Source organism: Dreissena polymorpha, chromosome 4 (genome assembly GCF_020536995.1).
Source record: "Dreissena polymorpha isolate Duluth1 chromosome 4, UMN_Dpol_1.0, whole genome shotgun sequence".
Lineage (NCBI taxonomy): Eukaryota > Metazoa > Mollusca > Bivalvia > Myida > Dreissenidae > Dreissena > Dreissena polymorpha.
The window spans coordinates 123217656-123236798 of record NC_068358.1 but is presented as its reverse complement, the minus strand read 5'-3'; the positions used below and the strand labels follow the sequence as shown (position 1 = coordinate 123236798).

General features: G+C 37.4%; 1 protein-coding gene and 1 long non-coding RNA gene across 2 annotated transcripts in view; one reads left to right on the top strand and one right to left on the bottom strand.

Moving 5' to 3' along the window:
- Positions 1–19143, top strand: part of LOC127880218 (uncharacterized) — a 41183-nt gene that overhangs the window by 1615 nt on the left and 20425 nt on the right. The window contains exons 2-6 of the mRNA XM_052427496.1: positions 11928–11964; positions 12454–12594; positions 13080–13861; positions 14273–14417; positions 14669–14865. Of these exons, the coding sequence (XP_052283456.1) occupies positions 11928–11964; positions 12454–12594; positions 13080–13861; positions 14273–14417; positions 14669–14865 (1302 nt within the window). The remainder of the gene's footprint in view (positions 1–11927; positions 11965–12453; positions 12595–13079; positions 13862–14272; positions 14418–14668; positions 14866–19143) is intronic.
- LOC127880241 (uncharacterized) lies at positions 3856–8288 on the bottom strand. The gene is made up of 2 exons (XR_008049483.1): positions 7552–8288; positions 3856–6007 (listed from the first exon to the last, which is right to left on the bottom strand). It is a non-coding gene; the product is annotated as an uncharacterized LOC127880241 (long non-coding RNA).

Here is a 19143-nt window from a genome sequence, read left to right as displayed (position 1 = left end):
ATATCAAACGCGGTTCATAAATGTATTTTTATTAAATCCACCGTAATGTAAACGCTCTTTTTTTAGATATTCGTACAATAAGGGTAGAATTGAAAGTATCAATCGAATTGCAGCGAACATTCGCAAATGGTTTAAAATAACTTCACGAAGTTTCTTTTCCGCCCATGTTTTGATAAATTATAAATATAGAAACTGCATTATTTTTAGTCAAAATGACATCTTTGGTTTTGCTTGTTTTGTTTATTACCTCTCCATCACCGATCTGCAATTATATATTTTATGTAATTATCATTATATGAAAGTTTGAAAAATAATTTATTTATATAGAATCTTTGAATGTTTGGTTTTCAAACGTTAAAATGCATGCACGAACTCATAATAATTGTGTCAGCAAACGCAACTTGAACCTTAAGGCCACAATTCACATTCTCAGCCCTTACATGATATTCTAGAAAAATTTGGTAAATGCGTTATGTGGTTATTAAAACTAACTAAGAAGTTCATGTTTTATTATGACATACCATTTCGATATTAACATGAAAAATCTGAGCCGTGCTCTGTGAAAATGGGTTTCAATTCATGCGCGTTAATTGTCGTCCCATATTAGCGTATGTAGTCCGCACAGGCTAACCAGGGACGACATTTTCCGCTTTTATTGTATTGTTCGTTTAAAGATAGTCTCTTCGTATCAAACATCCGCTTTATGCTGAAAGTGTCGTCCCTGATTAGCCTATGCGGACTGCATAACAACAACAACATACATTAAACCCCCCTTTTCAGGGAGCACAGCCCATATATTTAAGATTCTGATTGTGGCATTGTTCTGTTTATGATTTTCATGTCGCTATAGTTCCATTATAACAAATCGGCATATCAGTGTTCAGCACAGGAATTATTACCGTAAGTACATGTATCTGTAACACAACCGCAGATTTTGATAAACGAGGGTAAGCATAAACATCCATTTTAAAAGATGTCCATAATAAAACACACAATCAAATGGGATAGATATCTTTTTTTAATGTAACCTTTTAACCTGGTACAGTTTTCTTCAAATGTTCCTGACAAAATATCAGTCGGCAAAATAAGGCATATACCAGACGCTCGAGGTAACCGAAATTCAATTCTGACCTGGGAATTGTTAGATCGTTGGCCCGACGCGCAGGTAAAATTCAGGATGAGGCCACAACAAATTGATCACATGTTCTTCGGATTCGCATAAACACATATACATTGTAAAGTGAAATAAAGTGTGAGCATTTTTATTACTGCGTCCGTAGTGTTCAATTTGTTCCAAACCGATTAAAAAAAACAACAACTATTTTTTATTAATTTATTTAAGCCTACTTTTAACGACATAGACTTTTACTTTTCTAAAAACGTTTGATTATACAAACTGGCAGTACTTAGTTGTTTGTTCGAGTCTTAAACTTATCGAAAATTTAATTTATCATCTAATTGTTTGAACTCCCTCATTAGGATACATATATTTTAGTACATTTTTTTCTCTCAGCGGTCACTGCTGCTTTGTATTAAACGTCTCCCGAAAGGTTTCAATTAATAACAATTGGCTATTTGCTAGTGGTACAGAGCAAATAAGCGCATCAAGCGCACAATTATAAATCACTCATTGATTATTATTGATCCTTAATAAACTTGTGTTATTTTAATTAAAACGGCCGAAGAAACTGGCTGCGTCCGTACGGCTAAGATTGTTGCCTAAAATTGTTGAGCATAGGCATATAATTATAACATCTGACATAATGTTAGAATTACAAAACGATATATCCTCCCCTTTGTTCGTCATTCAAGAGTGATAGTAACACTACATATCGGCAAAACATGGTTTGTTTTAACAACTAGTAGCACTATTCGAGGACAAACACTGTATCAGATTATTATTGTATTAAAGGGGCCTTTTCACTTTTTGGTGAATTGACAAATTAAAAAAATGTTTCAGATTCGCAAATTTTCGTTATAGTTATGGTATTTGTGAGGAAACAGTAATACTGAACATTTATCATGCCCTAAAATATCCATTATATGCACGTTTCGACGATTTGAAAACCTGAAAATTATAAAGCGTTGCAACGCGAAACGATTTAATAATTTGGAGAGTTCTGTTGCTGTCGTTATATTTCGTGATACCACGAGGATTTCTTATATTAAGTATAAAATAAATCACTAATTGTGTGAGCACAGATGGCCGAGTTTTTATACTGGTGCCTTTTTGATCCAATGTTTATATTTATCAATATAAAGCATTTAATGACACACTTCAATACATGCCAAAAACTGTGAAAAGGTCCCTTTAAAAGGACATTATTGACAATGTATTAAGAATTGCATTTGTTTCGAAAAAAATGTTCGATTATACGGATAAATACGCATTTTTTATTCTGCTCGCTTTTGATTATATCGGAATAGGAATCTATTTATTTTTTTCGCTCGAGTTCTTCAAAATTTCCGTCGAAAAACTGATCAACCGATTTGAGTCGTGTTCTGAAAAAACTGGGCATAATGCTTGTGCGTAAAGTGTCGTCCCAGATTAGCCTGTGCGGTCCGCACAGGCTAATCAGGGACGACACTTTTCGATTTTATGACATTTTTCGTTTAAATGAAGTCTCTTCTTTGCAAAAATCAAATTTAAGAGGAAAGTGTCGTCCCTGATTAGCCTGTGCGGACTGCACAGGCTAATCTGGGACGACACTTTACGCACATGCATTATGCCCAGTTTTCTCAGAACAAGACGCAAATGTTGTGGCATTATCGACGTTCGGAGACAGGTATAGCAAACTGTTAATAAAATATTCGCAACTCAATGATAAAGGGAATAACTGATAAAGTTTACATACAGAATATATCAGATATCAGGAAAGCAATTGTGTAGTGTTGCATTTGATGGGTTTTTAACATCTAAATTATTCATTTTGGCTTTTAACATATTTTGCTCAGAAGAATCAGATGTACCTCAAACTACGAATATGGCATGAATTTATTAAATGTTTATTTTATCATTATTAACATGAAGGAACTGATATTAAATATTGCCACTTCATGATTATTGCTAAAAAACACTAATGTTCACTGTTCATACCACTTTAAAATTCAATTGCTCATCGTAGTCGCCTTCGTGTTTCAAACCGATAAATGTATTTTCCAATTATACCGCGATGCAAGCCGTTACACGGCATATTAAATCGAAACAATACGTATACTTTTTAGAGCAGATCTTATTAAAGGCAGCTTTATTGCTCATGTATTCTCAGATTATATTTTCTAAATTATCTTTTAAGAATTTGTTTTCTTATTGATTTTCGTAAAGAGAAAGGAAATAAAAAAATACCTTAAACAACATCACACTGAACTGGTTCAAAATCTATATAGCGTGTCCTTATTTTGTTAACCGTGAGTGACAGAAGAATTTACACATTTGAAAAAGTCATGGAATTTTGTTGAGTCAAACACTGAGCCAAATGATAGGACATTGAGTTCATAATTGGCAGTACAGAAGCGTTGAATAAATTAGGCACACATTTTCAAAAAAAAACTTTGTAATAAAATAAATGGCTTGGTATTGAAACCAGTACTTATATTACATCATGTTAGCTAATCTTTTTTATCCCACTTTTACAGCGAAATCGGTTGATTAAAGCCCCGTTTATTAAATTTCATCTATAATCAACGGCAAGGCTATAATCAATGGCACGAAATGACGTTATCAACTGCCGAACCGGGACTACTTTTTTCCACGCACCTCGTCACCTGTGTTTGCCAAGTGCATCAATAATAAAAACAATCTCAAATGTTTGTCAATCTTAATGACCTTAAAACAAAGGAAAGTAGCAAAAAACGTGTTTTTTTGTCATTTATTTTTATTAAAACCTCAAGTATTAGGTAAATTTAACACTATGCAAATAGGTTCTGTTGTTGTTGCTCCCCTTTGAAGAAGTCAGTGCGAGTTGCTCCCCTTTGACCGTAGAAAACAATCGTCTGGACCAAGAAATCCTGTGTTAATTTACAAGCTGTACTCGGATATGCATCCATCTGATTTTTCTTCAAAGCATCTTTTCTACCTGGCAATACGCACAAATGACACTGCATCCCGGTGATTCTTGCGTCAACAATTGGGTGTCAACAAGTTAGGTCAGATGCTGAAGGCCATGGCAAAAGACTCCGGCTTTCTCAAGCACAAGAGAATAACGAACCACTCAGTTCGCAAATTCCTGGTCCAAAAATTTCGAAATACAAATATCCACCCACTGAAACCATGGCAATAACAGGGCACAAAAATGTCCAATCCTTAACCAATTATTCCAACATATCTGTTGAACAGCTGCAAAAGTGTTCATTCTTGCTCAGTCCAGTAAATGTAACAATCCAACAGTTCCTCTTGTACACCTTCACGCACCGAAACTATGGCCGAAATGCAGCCTAGACAACCACTGTCTACCGTCGAACAAGTTGATCTTGATGTTCGCCCCACCCAGTCACTTCACGGTTCACCAGCGTTCGAACAACTTTGCCTCACAATTCTTTGGTGCCACTTTCAACATTCAAAATGTTAATGTATATAATTAGCTTAAATCCAAGTAATCTTTGTTATTTCGTCACGAAATAACCACATATTATAACAAAGAAGCAAATAATGTGCACCTCGTGATCGACTCGATAGTTTGATATCGAAAGTGAATTGTGTGTGGTGTTAGGCTACGTTGTAAACAAATGTAGTTCCTTGTATATAACAACTTAATGTCATATTGATATCATAAAACTTAAAGATTTGCAATTCAATATGATTAAAATTGTAATTAATAACGCTCGACACTTTGTTACAGAACGATATTCTGATTAAAAAAAATGATTATTTGATCAGCGGTTATTTTTGGAACGCGGAGTAATACACTGACCTTGGTTACACTACAGTCATTATCAAAGTACGACAAACACTCGTGAAAACTTATTTTGTTTAAATAAAAAAAGTTTACTGAATAAAAAGTGGGATAAATAGAATAATAGGTCAGTGTTGATTATATATCAGGTTTATCATGCTCGGCACGAAAACGAAAAAGCACTCGCCAAGGCTCGTGCTTTTTGTTTTCTAAGCCTCGCATGATAAACCTGATCTATAATCAACACTAACCTATTATTCTCTATATAATGTCTAAACACACAGTCATGTGGACTCTTAGATTCGCCCAGAATAAGTTGTTTCTTTAACGTCTTTTTATCCCACTTTTACAGCGAAATCGGTTGATTAAAGCCCCGTTGATTAAATTTCATCTATAATCAACGGCAAGGCTATAATCAATGGCACGAAATGACGTCATCAACTGCCGAACCGGGACTACTTTTTCCCACGCACCTCGTCAACTGTATTTGCCAAGTGCATCAATAATAAAAACAATCTCAAATGTTTGTCAATCTTAATGACCTTAAAACAAAGGAAAGTAGCAAAAACGAGTTTTTTGTCATTTATTGTCATTAAAACCTAGTATTAGGTAAATTTAACACTATGCAACTAGGTTCTGTTGTTGTTGCTCCCCTTTGAAGAAGTCAGTTCGAGTTGCTCCCCTTTGACCGTAGAAAACAATCGTCTGGACCAAGAAATCCTGTGTTCATTTACAAGCTGTACTCGGATATGCGTCCATCTGATTTTTCTTCAAAGCATCTTTTCTACCTGGCAATACGCACAAATGACACTGCATCCCGGTGATTCTTGCGTCAACAATTGGGTGTCAACAAGTTAGGTCAGATGCTGAAGGCCATGGCAAAAGACGCCGGCTTTCTCAAGCACAAGAGAAAAACGAACCACTCAGTTCGCAAATTACTGGTCCAAAAACTTCGAAATGCAAACATTCCAGCCACTGAAACCATGGCCATAACAGGGCACAAAAATGTCCAGTCCATAACCAATTATTCCAACATATCTGTTGAACAGCAGCAAAAGTGATCATTCTTGCTCAGTCCAGTAAATGTTACAATCCAACAGATTCCTCTTGTTCACCTTCATGCACCGAAACTATGGCCGAAATGCAGCCTAGACAACCACTGTCTACCGTCGAACAAGTTGATCTTTATGTTCGCCCCACCCAGTCACTTCACCAGCAAATGTCTTTCTCTAGTTCGAACAACTTTGTCTCACAATTCTTTGGTGCCACTTTCAACATTCAAAATGTTAATGTATATAATTAGCTTAAATCCAAGTAATCTTTGTTATTTCGTCACGAAATAACCACATATTATAACAAAGAAGCAAATATTGTGCACCTCGTGATCGACTCGATAGTTTGATATCGAAAGTGAATTGTGTGTGGTGTTAGGCTACGTTGTAAACAAATGTAGTTCCTTGTATATAACAACTTAATGTCATATTGATATCATAAAACTTAAAGATTTGCAATTCAATATGATTAAAATTGTAACTAATAACGCTCGACACTTTGTTACAGAACGATATTCTGATTTAAAAAAATGATTATTTGATCAGCGGTTATTTTTGGAACGCGGAGTAATACACTGACCCTGGTTACACTAGAGTCATTATCAAAGTACGACAAACACTCATGAAAACTTATTTTGTTTAAATAAAAAAAGTTTACTGAATAAAAAGTGGGATAAATAGAATAATAGGTTAGTGTTGATTATAGATCAGGTTTATCATGCTCGGCACGAAAACGAAAAAGCACTCGCCAAGGCTCGTGCTTTTTGTTTTCTAAGCCTCGCATGATAAACCTGATCTATAATCAACACTAACCTATTTTTCTCTATTTATCCCACTTTTACAGCGAAATCGGTTGATTAAAGCCCCGTTGATTAAATTTCATCTATAATCAACGGCAAGGCTATAATCAATGGCACGAAATGACGTCATCAACTGCCGAACCGGGACTACTTTTTCCCACGCACATCGTCACCTGTATTTTCCAAGTGCATCAATAATAAAAACAATCTCAATGTGTGTCAATCTTAATGACTTTAAAACAAAGGAAAGTAGCAAAAAACGAGTTTTTTGGCATTTATTGTCATTAAAACCTAGTATTAGGTAAATTTAACCCTATGCAAATAGGTTCTGTTGTTGTTGCTCCCCTTTGAAGAAGTCAGTTCGAGTTGCTCCCCTTTGACCGTAGAAAACAATCGTCTGGACCAAGAAATCCTGTGTTCATTTACAAGCTGTACTCGGATATGCGTCCATCTGATTTTTCTTCAAAGCATCTTTTCTACCTGGCAATACGCACAAATGACACTGCATCCCGGTGATTCTTGCGTCAACAATTGGGTGTCAACAAGTTAGGTCAGATGCTGAAGGCCATGGCAAAAGACGCCGGCTTTCTCAAGCACAAGAGAAAAACGAACCACTCAGTTCGCAAATTACTGGTCCAAAAACTTCGAAATGCAAACATTCCAGCCACTGAAACCATGGCCATAACAGGGCACAAAAATGTCCAGTCCATAACCAATTATTTCAACATATCTGTTGAACAGCAGCAACAGTGATCATTCTTGCTCAGTCCAGTAAATGTAACAATCCAACAGATTCCTCTTGTTCACCTTCATGCACCGAAACTATGGCCGAAATGCAGCCTAGACAACCACTGTCTACCGTCGAACAAGTTGATCTTGATGTTCGCCCCACCCAGTCACTTCACCAGCAAATGTCTTTCTCTGGTTCGAACAACTTTGCCTCACAATTCTTTGGTGCCACTTTCAACATTCAAAATGGTAATGTATATAATTAGCTTAAATCCAAGTAATCTTTGTTATTTCGTCACGAATAACCACATATTATAACAAAGAAGCAAATATTGTGCACCTCGTGATCGACTCGATAGTTTGATATCGAAAGTGAATTGTGTGTGGTGTTAGGCTACGTTGTAAACAAATGTAGTTCCTTGTATATAACAACTTAATGTCATATTGATATCATAAAACTTAAAGATTTGCAATTCAATATGATTAAAATTGTAATTAATAACGCTCGACACTTTGTTACAGAACGATATTCTGATTAAAAAAAATGATTATTTGATCAGCGGTTATTTTTGGAACGCGGAGTAATACACTGACCTTGGTTACACTACAGTCATTATCAAAGTACGACAAACACTCATGAAAACTTATTTTGTTTAAATAAAAACAGATTACTGAATAAAAAGTGGGATAAATAGAATAATAGGTTAGTGTTGATTATAGATCAGGTATATCATGCTCGGCACGAAAACGAAAAAGCACTCGCCAAGGCTCGTGCTTTTTGTTTTCTAAGCCTCGCATGATAAACCTGATCTATAATCAACACTAACCTATTATTCTCTATATCTATTTTTACTTTGACTTTTAAAATTTGAAGAGCCAGACATGATATACATGTAATTTATCATTAAACCATTTATGCTTAGCGTCTAGAAAAAAAGGCCTTGGCAAACAGCGTAGACCCAGATGAGAAGCCGCATCATAAATATAGAAATAAATATAGTAGAAATCCTTTATTTTGGAAATAAATTGATCCAATTCAGAAGGATGGGAGAGTCCACTAGGCATAACTGGGTTAAAAGAGCATAAAGCTCATCACGGTGCAGTGCTTAAATCTGCCACATTTGAGTAATTGAAAGATATCTAAAAAAGCAAATAAAACCTGAAAACCCAATAAATAAAATAAGTCAGGATTAAATGTGCATTTGTTGACATTAAATAGCAATAATCTAAATTATTCAGTATTTGAAAATAATAATGCGATATGCTAGAGTAAAAAAAAAACAAGAGCATAAATCCACCGCCCCTATTAAAATTGATTTGTATAATTAATGTTTAAATGTTAAAACTTTTCACATTTAGTTCAAAACAACAACAAGACTGTTTATCAATAGTTCACTTTCAATTGTATTTAAGGGCGCGGTTGTGAAATCGTTGATCCAGAGCCTTGTTTAGCTCATTATGGTTACTATTGTTTTTCATTCCAACTAAAATAGGCATTAGTTTGTTGTAAATATAGTGACGCAATGTCTTCAAATGTTCATTCAAATTTCTGATATTGATATTTCATTTTAAGAGCTTTGAAACTGATGCTATTTGTGTCAGAATGAAACGCTTTTTGAACACATGGATATTACTGAAGTTAAAAAAAATAAATTCAACGTGTATTCAAGAGTTTGCTGATTGAAATTAAAACATAAAAAGCATTCTGTAACAGTAAAGGTCAAGTACTATCATAAAGACTTCAGGTCACATTGGCGGGCTTCATATTTGCGCATGCGAATCATGATACACATATTTATCCATGTTCATATAATTACGAATTTGGGGTCACCTACAACAAGTGATTAAATATATAATTAATCGAAAGATCATTACCAAAACATTTTTGTCAGTGCTTTAAATTAACTGTTTGGTATCGATCAAGACTAACAATTTGTTTTGTTAATTTTGGATGAACAAGAAACCAATTAACGGCAAAGTATTTTTTTATTTAATATTTTCGCACCTGGTCATACGAACAGTGACTTTACAGTGATCGCCCTTCCACAAATCTTTACTAAATAAACCAGTGGAGCGACATCGCGAGGGTCCGTTCAAACTCCTTGCTTATAAACCAGTGGAGCGACATAGCGAGGTTCCAACCCCTTGCTAATAAACCAGATTAGCGACAAAGCGAGATTCCAACTCCTTACTTAATAAACCAGTGGAGCGACAAAGCGAGGTTCCAACTCCCTAATAAAAAAACAGTGGAACGGCATAGCGAGGGTCCTTTTAAACTCCTTGCTAATAAACCAGTGAAGCGACAAAGCGAGGGTCATTTCCAACTCCTTTCTAATAAACCAGTGGAGCGACATATCGAGTGTATTTCCAACTCCTTGCTAATAAACCAGTGGAGTTACATAGCGAGAGTCCTTTCAAACTCCTTACTAATAAACCAGTGGAGCGACATAGCAAGGGTCCTTTCCAACTCCTTGCTAATAAACCAGTGGAGCGACATAGCTAGCGAGAGTCTTTTCCAACTCCTTGCTAATAAACCAGTGGAGCGACATAGCGAGGGTATTTCCAACTCCTTGCTAATAAACCATTGGAGCGACATAGCGGGGGTCCTTTCCAACTCCTTACTTATGAACAAGTGGAGCGACATAGCGAGCACCCATTCCCAACTCTTTACTCATAAACAAGTGGAGCGACAAAGCGATGGTCCTTTCCAACTCCTTGCTAATAAATCAGTGGAGCGACAAAGCGAGGTTCCAACTCCCTAATAAAAAAACAGTGGAACGGCATAGCGAGGGTCCTTTTAAACTCCTTGCTAATAAACCAGTGAAGCGACAAAGCGAGGGTCATTTCCAACTCCTTTCTAATAAACCAGTGGAGCGACATATCGAGTGTATTTCCAACTCCTTGCTAATAAACCAGTGGAGCGACATAGGTAGCGAGAGTCCTTTCCAACTCCTTGCTAATAAACCAGTGGAGCGACATAGCGAGGGTATTTCCAACTCCTTGCTAATAAACCATTGGAGCGACATAGCGGGGGTCCTTTCCAACTCCTTACTTATGAACAAGTGGAGCGACATAGCGAGCACCCATTCCCAACTCTTTACTCATAAACAAGTGGAGCGACAAAGCGAGGGTCCTTTCCAACTCCTTGCTAATAAATCAGTGGAGCGACATATCAAGGGTCCTTTCCAACTCATTGCTAACAAGCAATTTCGTTGAAATGATATCCCCCGCCAATATTCTTCTGGACACAAAAGTTTTATATTTGACACTTAAAAAAGCATTTTTTCAAGATACAAAGGGCCATAACTCCGTTATTATCAGATGGTGTACAATGCCATTTGGCGTGCATCATCCTCTGATCCATATATATACTCATACCAAGTTTCAATGAAATCCGCCAGAGCACTTTTAAGATATGAACCCGGACACAAAAGTGCCGGACGGACGGACGGATGGACGGACAACGCCAAAACAATATCCCTCCGCCTTTGGCGGGGATAATAAACCAGTGGAGCGATATAGCGAAGGTTCTTTCCAACTCCTTGCTAATAAACCATTGGAGCGACATAGCGGGGGTCCTTTCCAACTCCTTACTTATAAACAAGTGGAGCGATATCGCGAGCGCCCATTCCCAACTCTTTACTTATACACAAGTGGAGCGACGAAGCGAGGGTCCTTTCCAACTCCTTGCTAATAAACCAGTGGGGCGACATTGCGAGCGTCCTTTCCCAACTCTTTGCTTGTAAACCAGTGGAGTGTCATAGCGGGCGTCCTTCTTTACTATTATGAATATGAACCATTACAGCAGCACAGCGAGCGTTCTTTCTAAACTCTTTGCTAACAACACCATTTTAGCGATCAAGGAATCTGGAGCCTTTTGTTTATATCTGAGTAACACAGGACGTTATGGAGCATAAAAGCGCTAAGTTTACAAATCGCTTTTCTCTGAAACCATAGTTGTTTGGTTTACTGACATCGGCGTATATAAAGTTATGTTCGTGTAATTATGAAAAATAAATAAATATGTTCCTAATATGTGTTTGGAAAATACCGAAAACTGTTGACTTGCTCTAGTCAGATATCAGTCCAAAAAATTGCAACCGATGTTGATGATCTTGTATTGTTTTGTATAGGACAAGTAGAATAATAATAACTTGTAAAAGCAATAGAAAACAATAACATAATTAATAAGCTAAGATGAGGGTAAAACGTGCACATTGTGAGTTACACTCAAGGCAGCATTATGTATACAATAAATATAATGACAAGAAACATGCGGGTTTTGAAATACAGTTAAACACGTAACCTTTTTGTATACGTGTTTTATACTAACGAAGGCCGTTTGATTTCAATGTCTAATATTATACAAGTAAAGAGGCGATCAATAGTCCTTACACAATAGTACGTTCATTATATAACCCATATAGGGTTGTATTTTTTATTTTCGATTTAAGGCGCTGATGCTATGTGCGGCGGCGGCGTTGGTACAAGGTAAGTGTCTTTTTGTTCCGGCTTTTGTACGTTGAACGACATCACTATCTCCTATCAGGGCAGAGCAACGGGCTTGGACTTGAAAGTTGAAAGAACGTTTGTTCGAAAGAAGGTTCAGACGGAACGGAGGACCTGTGCAATGTCAATTGCGACCGTCGCTTTGTTGGGCCAACAAAAACAGCGCACACAAAAAAAACAGCGGTTTTACACGTAGTGACAAATCGTTATAAAATACTAATTGGATACTTGCTAAATATCGTAATGCTTATAATTACTGTATGCGTTAAATTAACGTTTCGGGTGTTAAATGTTCTGTTCTTACAACATCAATATGCGACATTGGATCATAATCTTCACATTAGTCATGAAAAATATATACTATATTTTATGAAATAAGATACAATCATTCAATGCCATTTAATCCTCCTTGTTAGAGTATTCGATATTTATGCATTTTGTTGTCGTTCTTTTTTTATATATAAAACCCAGTAGGGAATGCGGTTGAAACAGTGTACATGGTGCCGTTAATGGGTAGACGGGACAATGATAGCGTCACCTCTAGCGACAAGGTCAAGTACACGTTTGTCCTCACGAATACCGGAGAAACGTCTATCAAGGTTCAAATTGTTGGTAAGTTTAAAACTAGACAACAGTGAATGCTTACGTGCTTTCGGCCTATCCGTAGTTGTGAATAGTCTTCGTTTAAAATTAGATCATGGTTTTATGCCCCAAATGTAGTATATCTTCTGCCTGTCTTTCTTTTCGTATTGTCATTTGCTTGTGCGGAGCACAGCCATTAAATTATTGAAGGGATTCAAATTCTTATTTATATCATGATATAGGGAATTGGGTGCCAATACCATGAATACTTAGGCTGGACACGTCTTCGGTGATGAAAGAAATATTGAATTTTGGTTCATAGTATTGTGCAGAGTCAAATATTGCATCATATAAAATACTTAATAAATTAATAATATAATAATCAAGAATATAACGCCGATTCAATGTACTTTACGAGATTATTTTATTAACGATGTGTAAAGCAATTTAGAATGCCAGGACTTCATATTTTACACGCACTGCTTGTCAAAACACGGGGAAACGAACTGTTTTAGGCCTCAATAACATCACATGGATCAACGAGACCATAACACCACCGATTGATGTCCAGAAAGGTGAAAGCAAGGTCCACACATTTGAAGACGACAGCAGGTCCCTTCGTGGCTCCGTCTATTCAAACCAGACAGTGATGGTGCGTTCAGATGGTAAATTTCAGCTGCAAGTGTTTGTCGATGACCACGGCTACAAGGAGGGTTTTCTCGGCATTCCCCAGTCGTACCTCATCGACGGTCCGGTCGAACCGTTCAACGCGTCAGAGTACGTCACATCAACGTTCTGCGCTAACGGCGGCTACTGCCAGTTTGCCGTGTCTGCGTTCGTCAACGACACGATAGTCTCGATCAAATTCCCACACAACGTGCCCTTCCACATAACCCTATGTAAACAAAAAACATTCATCAACTCGGTGGACGACCCTGCCATCACTATGGGCGCATTCGACACGATTCAATTCGAAAGTACCTACGATCTTAGCGGGGTTCATATTTACAGCTTTCAGCCGATCGCGGTGTTTGTTGGTTCCCGCAATTTGACCAGCAATTTTGCACACACGATCGAGCAGTTGGTTCCTAGCTCATACTGGGGTAAGGAGTATGTGGTGCGGTCCAATGCAGTCAGCGGATACGGTGACATAGTCAAACTGACCAGCAGCTGGAACAAAACGCAGGTCTCGATGACGGGCTTCGCGCCGTTTGTAATCAGCAACAGGGCGGAAGTAGTGGCGAGGAGGCTCGACAGCGGTACTTTGACTCACATCAAGGCTTCACATGAAATTCAGGTAATGTGATTTTTATGCAATGAACAATGTGCTCACGATGGAAGAGCGCAACGCATTTTTTGTTTGATGCACTACCATATATTCAGTGCGGAACAATATATGTTGCAGATACACTTAAAGTAACGAATGATAACGTTTTTTAAAAATTCAATTCACACCATTTATCACCACTTAGTTCATATTGAATGCAATACCATCTATTCATACCGTCTCTGTCCATATAAAGATTGCATGATACATATAGGCTGACTGAGTAAAAAATGACTGCAAAACACAATGAGCGTGCCAACAAGTCCCAATTAAATACAATATACCAACTACAGTTTTAAACTCCATACTTAATGCATGAGGATTCAGACATTAGCAGTGTGTGTTTGCATATGATAATGTGTTTCTGCTATTATATCACAGGTCATGAAGGTAACCGGTGCGGCGTATGCTAGAGGCAACGCCACAAACGTGAGTCTGACGTACGTGCCTCCCCTTGAAGCGTTTGCAAACGTAACAAAGGGAAAATGCTACGACGGGACAAATGCCAAATTACATATTATTACACGTAAGAGATACCTTACATATTATTACAACTGATGTAGCTATTGTAAAAGTTTTCACATATCAACTATAAGATGACGCATATAACGCTGTTTTTCTAGTTATCAAAAGACTACTTAACAGAGCAGAACTAGATACTAGGCAAGAGTAAGCTTGACACTAATACACATAAGCGTGTACCATCAATTGCTTTTCTATGCAGATTTCGTCGGCCCACACGTTATTAATAGTTCTTTCTATCTTTTTATCTATCAGAACGAAGCCTTAACATTACCGGTTTGTCTGCGGCGATACCTACCAAATTGGTACCTTTCACTTCGGTGTATGAGCATGTGTATGAGGTAGGACTAGGTGGCAATTACAGTGTGCCGATGGTGTCTACTGGTGTTATTATGACAGGAATCCTGCAGTGCGACACCGCTCTCCTGCCTCTTGTCATGCGCAATAACCAAGTAAGGCTCACGTATGTAACTGCTGTATTCTGAAGCGTTTGCCTAACGTCCGCCATTTATAATTGCTCTTCCCGAATATCAAGGGGCAGTTTTCCTCCATGTCGGACACATTAGCCACAGTTAAACTTGCCCTTCATTTCAAGTCCAAAATTGTATAGTTGTGTTCTGTGTCATTTACAATAACAAAATTTGCACTCTTATTGAATTCAAGATGGACAGAATCTTATTCCCATGACATAGAAATAAATGCATCGTTCTCTCCTTGAAACGCTACTTTTTTCCGTTGACCTCAACGCAATATTCCTTCTTTGACATTTACGAAAAGGAATATTTTCTCACATTTAACATGAAACCCGATAGACTCCATGACATTTATAACGACGCACACTGTTCTTTTCTTGACAATGTCATTCATTCTCTACAATTAACGTTACATCTACATTTTATTGCCTTCAAGGGGCCCTTTTCACGTTTTGGTAAATTGACCAAATTTTAAAAATAAGTTTCAGAATCGCACATTTTCGTTGTTGTTTTGATATTTGTGAAAAAAAGTCATGCATCTTTTGACGATTACAAAAAAAACTTAACATTATAAAGCGTTGCAACGCGAAACGATTGAATAATTTGGGAGGTTTTGTTGTTGTCGTTATATTGTGTGATACTACGAGCATTGCTAATATAAAGTATAGGTCACGGGGTCACTTAGTGTGTTTTAAACCGAAAGTTTGTCCGGACCAAAACTTTGTCATTTATCGTTAGCTTTTAAAATGACTTGGTACATTTGTTCACCATCATGGAACGGTGTATTGTGTGAAAAAAGTACGTCGATATCTCCAAGGACATGGTCACACTTGGAGTTCAAAGGTCAAATGCTTGTCCGGGCCATGCCTTTATCATTTATTCTGAGATTTTAAAATCATTTTGCATATTTGTTCACCATCATTGGACGGTGTGTCGCGCGAAAGAATTATATCGGTATCTCCAAGGTCAAGGTCACACTTTGAGTTCAAATATCAAAAATTGCCTTGTCCAGGCAATAACTTGTTCATGGTGAGATTTTAGATTCATTTGGCACATGTGTTCACCATCATTGGACGGTGTGTCGCGCAAAAGAATTATGTCGATATCTCCAAGGTCGAGGTCACACTTTAAGTTCAAATGTCAAAAATGGCAATACATGAGCTTGTCCGGGCTATAACTATTTCGTTCATTGTGAGATTTTAAAATCATTTGGCACATTTGTTCACCATCATTGGACGGTGTGTCGAGCAAAAGAATTACGTCGATATCTCCAGGGTCAAGGTCACACTTTGAGTTCAAAGGTAAAAAAATGGCCATAAATGACCTTGTCCTGGCCATAACTATGTCATTCATGGTTAAATTTTAAAATCATTTGGCACATTTGTTCACCATCATTGGACGGTGTGTCGCGCGAAAGAATTACGTCGATATATCCAAGGTCAGGGTCACCCTTTGAGTTCAAAGGTCAAAAATGGCCATAAATGAGCTTGTCCGGGCCATAACTATGTTGTTCATTGTGTGATTTTAAAATCATTTGGCACATTTGTTCACAATAATTGGACGGTGTGTCGCGCGAAAGAATTACGTAGATACCTGCAACGTCAATGTCACACTGTGACTTCAAAGGTCAAAAATGACCATAAATGATCTTGTCCGGGCCATAACTATGTCATTCATTTTGAGATTTTAAAATTACTCGGTACATTTGTTAATAATTATTGGACGATGTGTCATGCAAAAGAATTAGGTTGATATATCCAGGGTCAATGTCACACTTGGAGTTCAAAAGTCAAAAATCGCCATAAATGAGCTTGTCCGGGCAATAACTATGTCATTCATTGTGAGATTTTAAAATGACTCTGTACATTAATTTTGTCCACAGTCATTGGACGGCATGTCATGCGAAAGAATTCAAGAGTTCAAAGGTTTAAATGGCCATACATGATAATGGCATAATCATTCTTAAAAATCGCCATAAATTAGATTCTCTTGTTTTGTGAAGACGGCATGTAAAATAGTCTGTGTCAATGCGGCACGTGCGGTATACGTCACGTCTTTGACAAAAATCGAGTTACTGCCGGGGTCAGTGGTTCGAGCCCAGTTTAGGGTTACTTTTTTTCTTTATTCGCGTTTTGTTTCACACTGGATCTTTTTATATCCAATCTTTACATTTATCAATATAAAGCATTTAATGACAAACTTCAATACATGCCAAAATCTGTGAAAAGGTCCCGTTAAATAAATCACGCCACAAGAACACAATAATAAATAAGACGCACTTACTTCTAAAGAGTCAACTTGAAATGTAAGATTTTGTTGTTTGAGATTATTTTTACACAGCCATAGTTAAATCATTCATTACGGACTTCTCGACCACGTGTACGGGTCATTGTATCGTTCCGCAAAGCACAAGTGTATATAAACACCAGCAAGTAACTTATGCGCAAAACATGTATTGCATACGACAAAACGAGCATTTCCTATGGAATTAAAATGATCCAATCTAAATATTACGACATATTGTGACTACCGGTATGTTGTGAAGAGTTGAACTTGTCAAGACACGACATGATAGACCAAAGTCTATGCAGGCGCTTGAAACATTTCAACACTCTTGTTTTTTCTTAGAGCCTCTGAATGTTGAACACTTTGTCATATATGCAGATCTCAGGTTGACAAACACATAGTTGTCTCCGAGACTCCGAAGGCTTATGTGAGATTTGCGTAAAACAGTTTCGGGGCACATGGACTTGGTCACTAGCATAGTCAATATGTTGCTTGCGCTTTGCGCGAGGGTGCATCCATGACGTTCGGTTTCGGGGCATCGTGTTTGTGAGCAGGAGTTCATATGCAGCTCATGCCCGGAGCAAAATAATAAAACAAATGCTGTTGTAGCGACCCACTATATGGTTTCAAAGGACCCCTTCCCAGGCAGTGTTGTAAGTGCCAACTCTTGCCAACTCTTGGCAGTCTTGCGATCAAGTCACCTTACAAGATTAGAGTGTCCGCCTTTGATATGTCGGTCATGACGGTCTGAAATTCGTGCGATGATGGTGGTAAGATGCTTCCTTCCAGCCATCAAAGGGAATTAAATGGTCACGAGCATATGGTTCACTCCCTTGGGAAGTCTAGCCAGCTGTCCAACAATATTTGTTCTCAATGCAAAACCAACGCCTGCCTCACGCCGATCCTCAATAGTTCTACAAAACCAGAGACTGTTTAGCCAGAGCTTCTTTCATAAAACTCTCTTACTGCGAGCCAGGGGCCCGTCTTATCAAACATTGTACGACATTCTAACCTAACGATGCAATTTTCGAAGCGTTATATAAACGTAACCGTCGCATTTATAATTACTTTTGTTGAACATTTCCATTCATTTTCAAAGAAGCTGTCAAATATCCATTATATTTGAAACATACAAATAATAATCACTTATATTTTTAAATTACAAAATGCAATCGTAAGTTAACAATGTCGTACGATCTTTACTAAGACGGACCCAAGGTCTCACTTAGAGCTGCGATGTCTGTCGATTTCGTTCCCTTACAGCGCTGTTTTCCTATGTGGTCTTTCCCTGTTCTCTCCCTGTGTACAATATTTTATCGTGTTGAGACATAGGTACAATATTTCCCCGTACGTTTTGCCTCAGAAATTCTGCAGTACATTTCCCTCTGTATCTTTGACGTGCTTCCTTTTGTAGGTTAAGTACTCGGTTTATTATTTCTATAATCATAACCGTAGCCCCATATACATAGTATATTTCAGTTACAAGCACTCCCTCTGTGTAATTGCTTAAATAAAACGGCCCCAACAACGACCAATGGCCGAAGATGCATTTTTTTCCCTAGTTCCCTATAATTTACATAACTATGTTTTGTAAGAGGACAACACAAGGATTAAAGGGGCCTTTTCACAGATTTTGTCATATTTTGAAGTTTTTCATTAAATGCTATATATTGATAAATGTAGAACATTGGATCTAAGAAGCTCCAGTAAAAAATCAAGAATAAAATTTTAAAAAAAAGAAAAAAAGTAAACCTCAGCAGGGCTCGAACCGTGACCCCTGGAGTAAAAACCAAATAGACCACTCGGCCATCCTGCCAAGTATGTATAATGTGCGTATTTTATACTTTATATTTGCAATCTTCGTGGTTTCACAAAATTAAACGACAACAACAGAACTCTCCAAATTATTCAATCGTTTAGCATTGCAACGCTTTATAATTTTCAGGTTTTTAAATCGTCAAAATATGCATA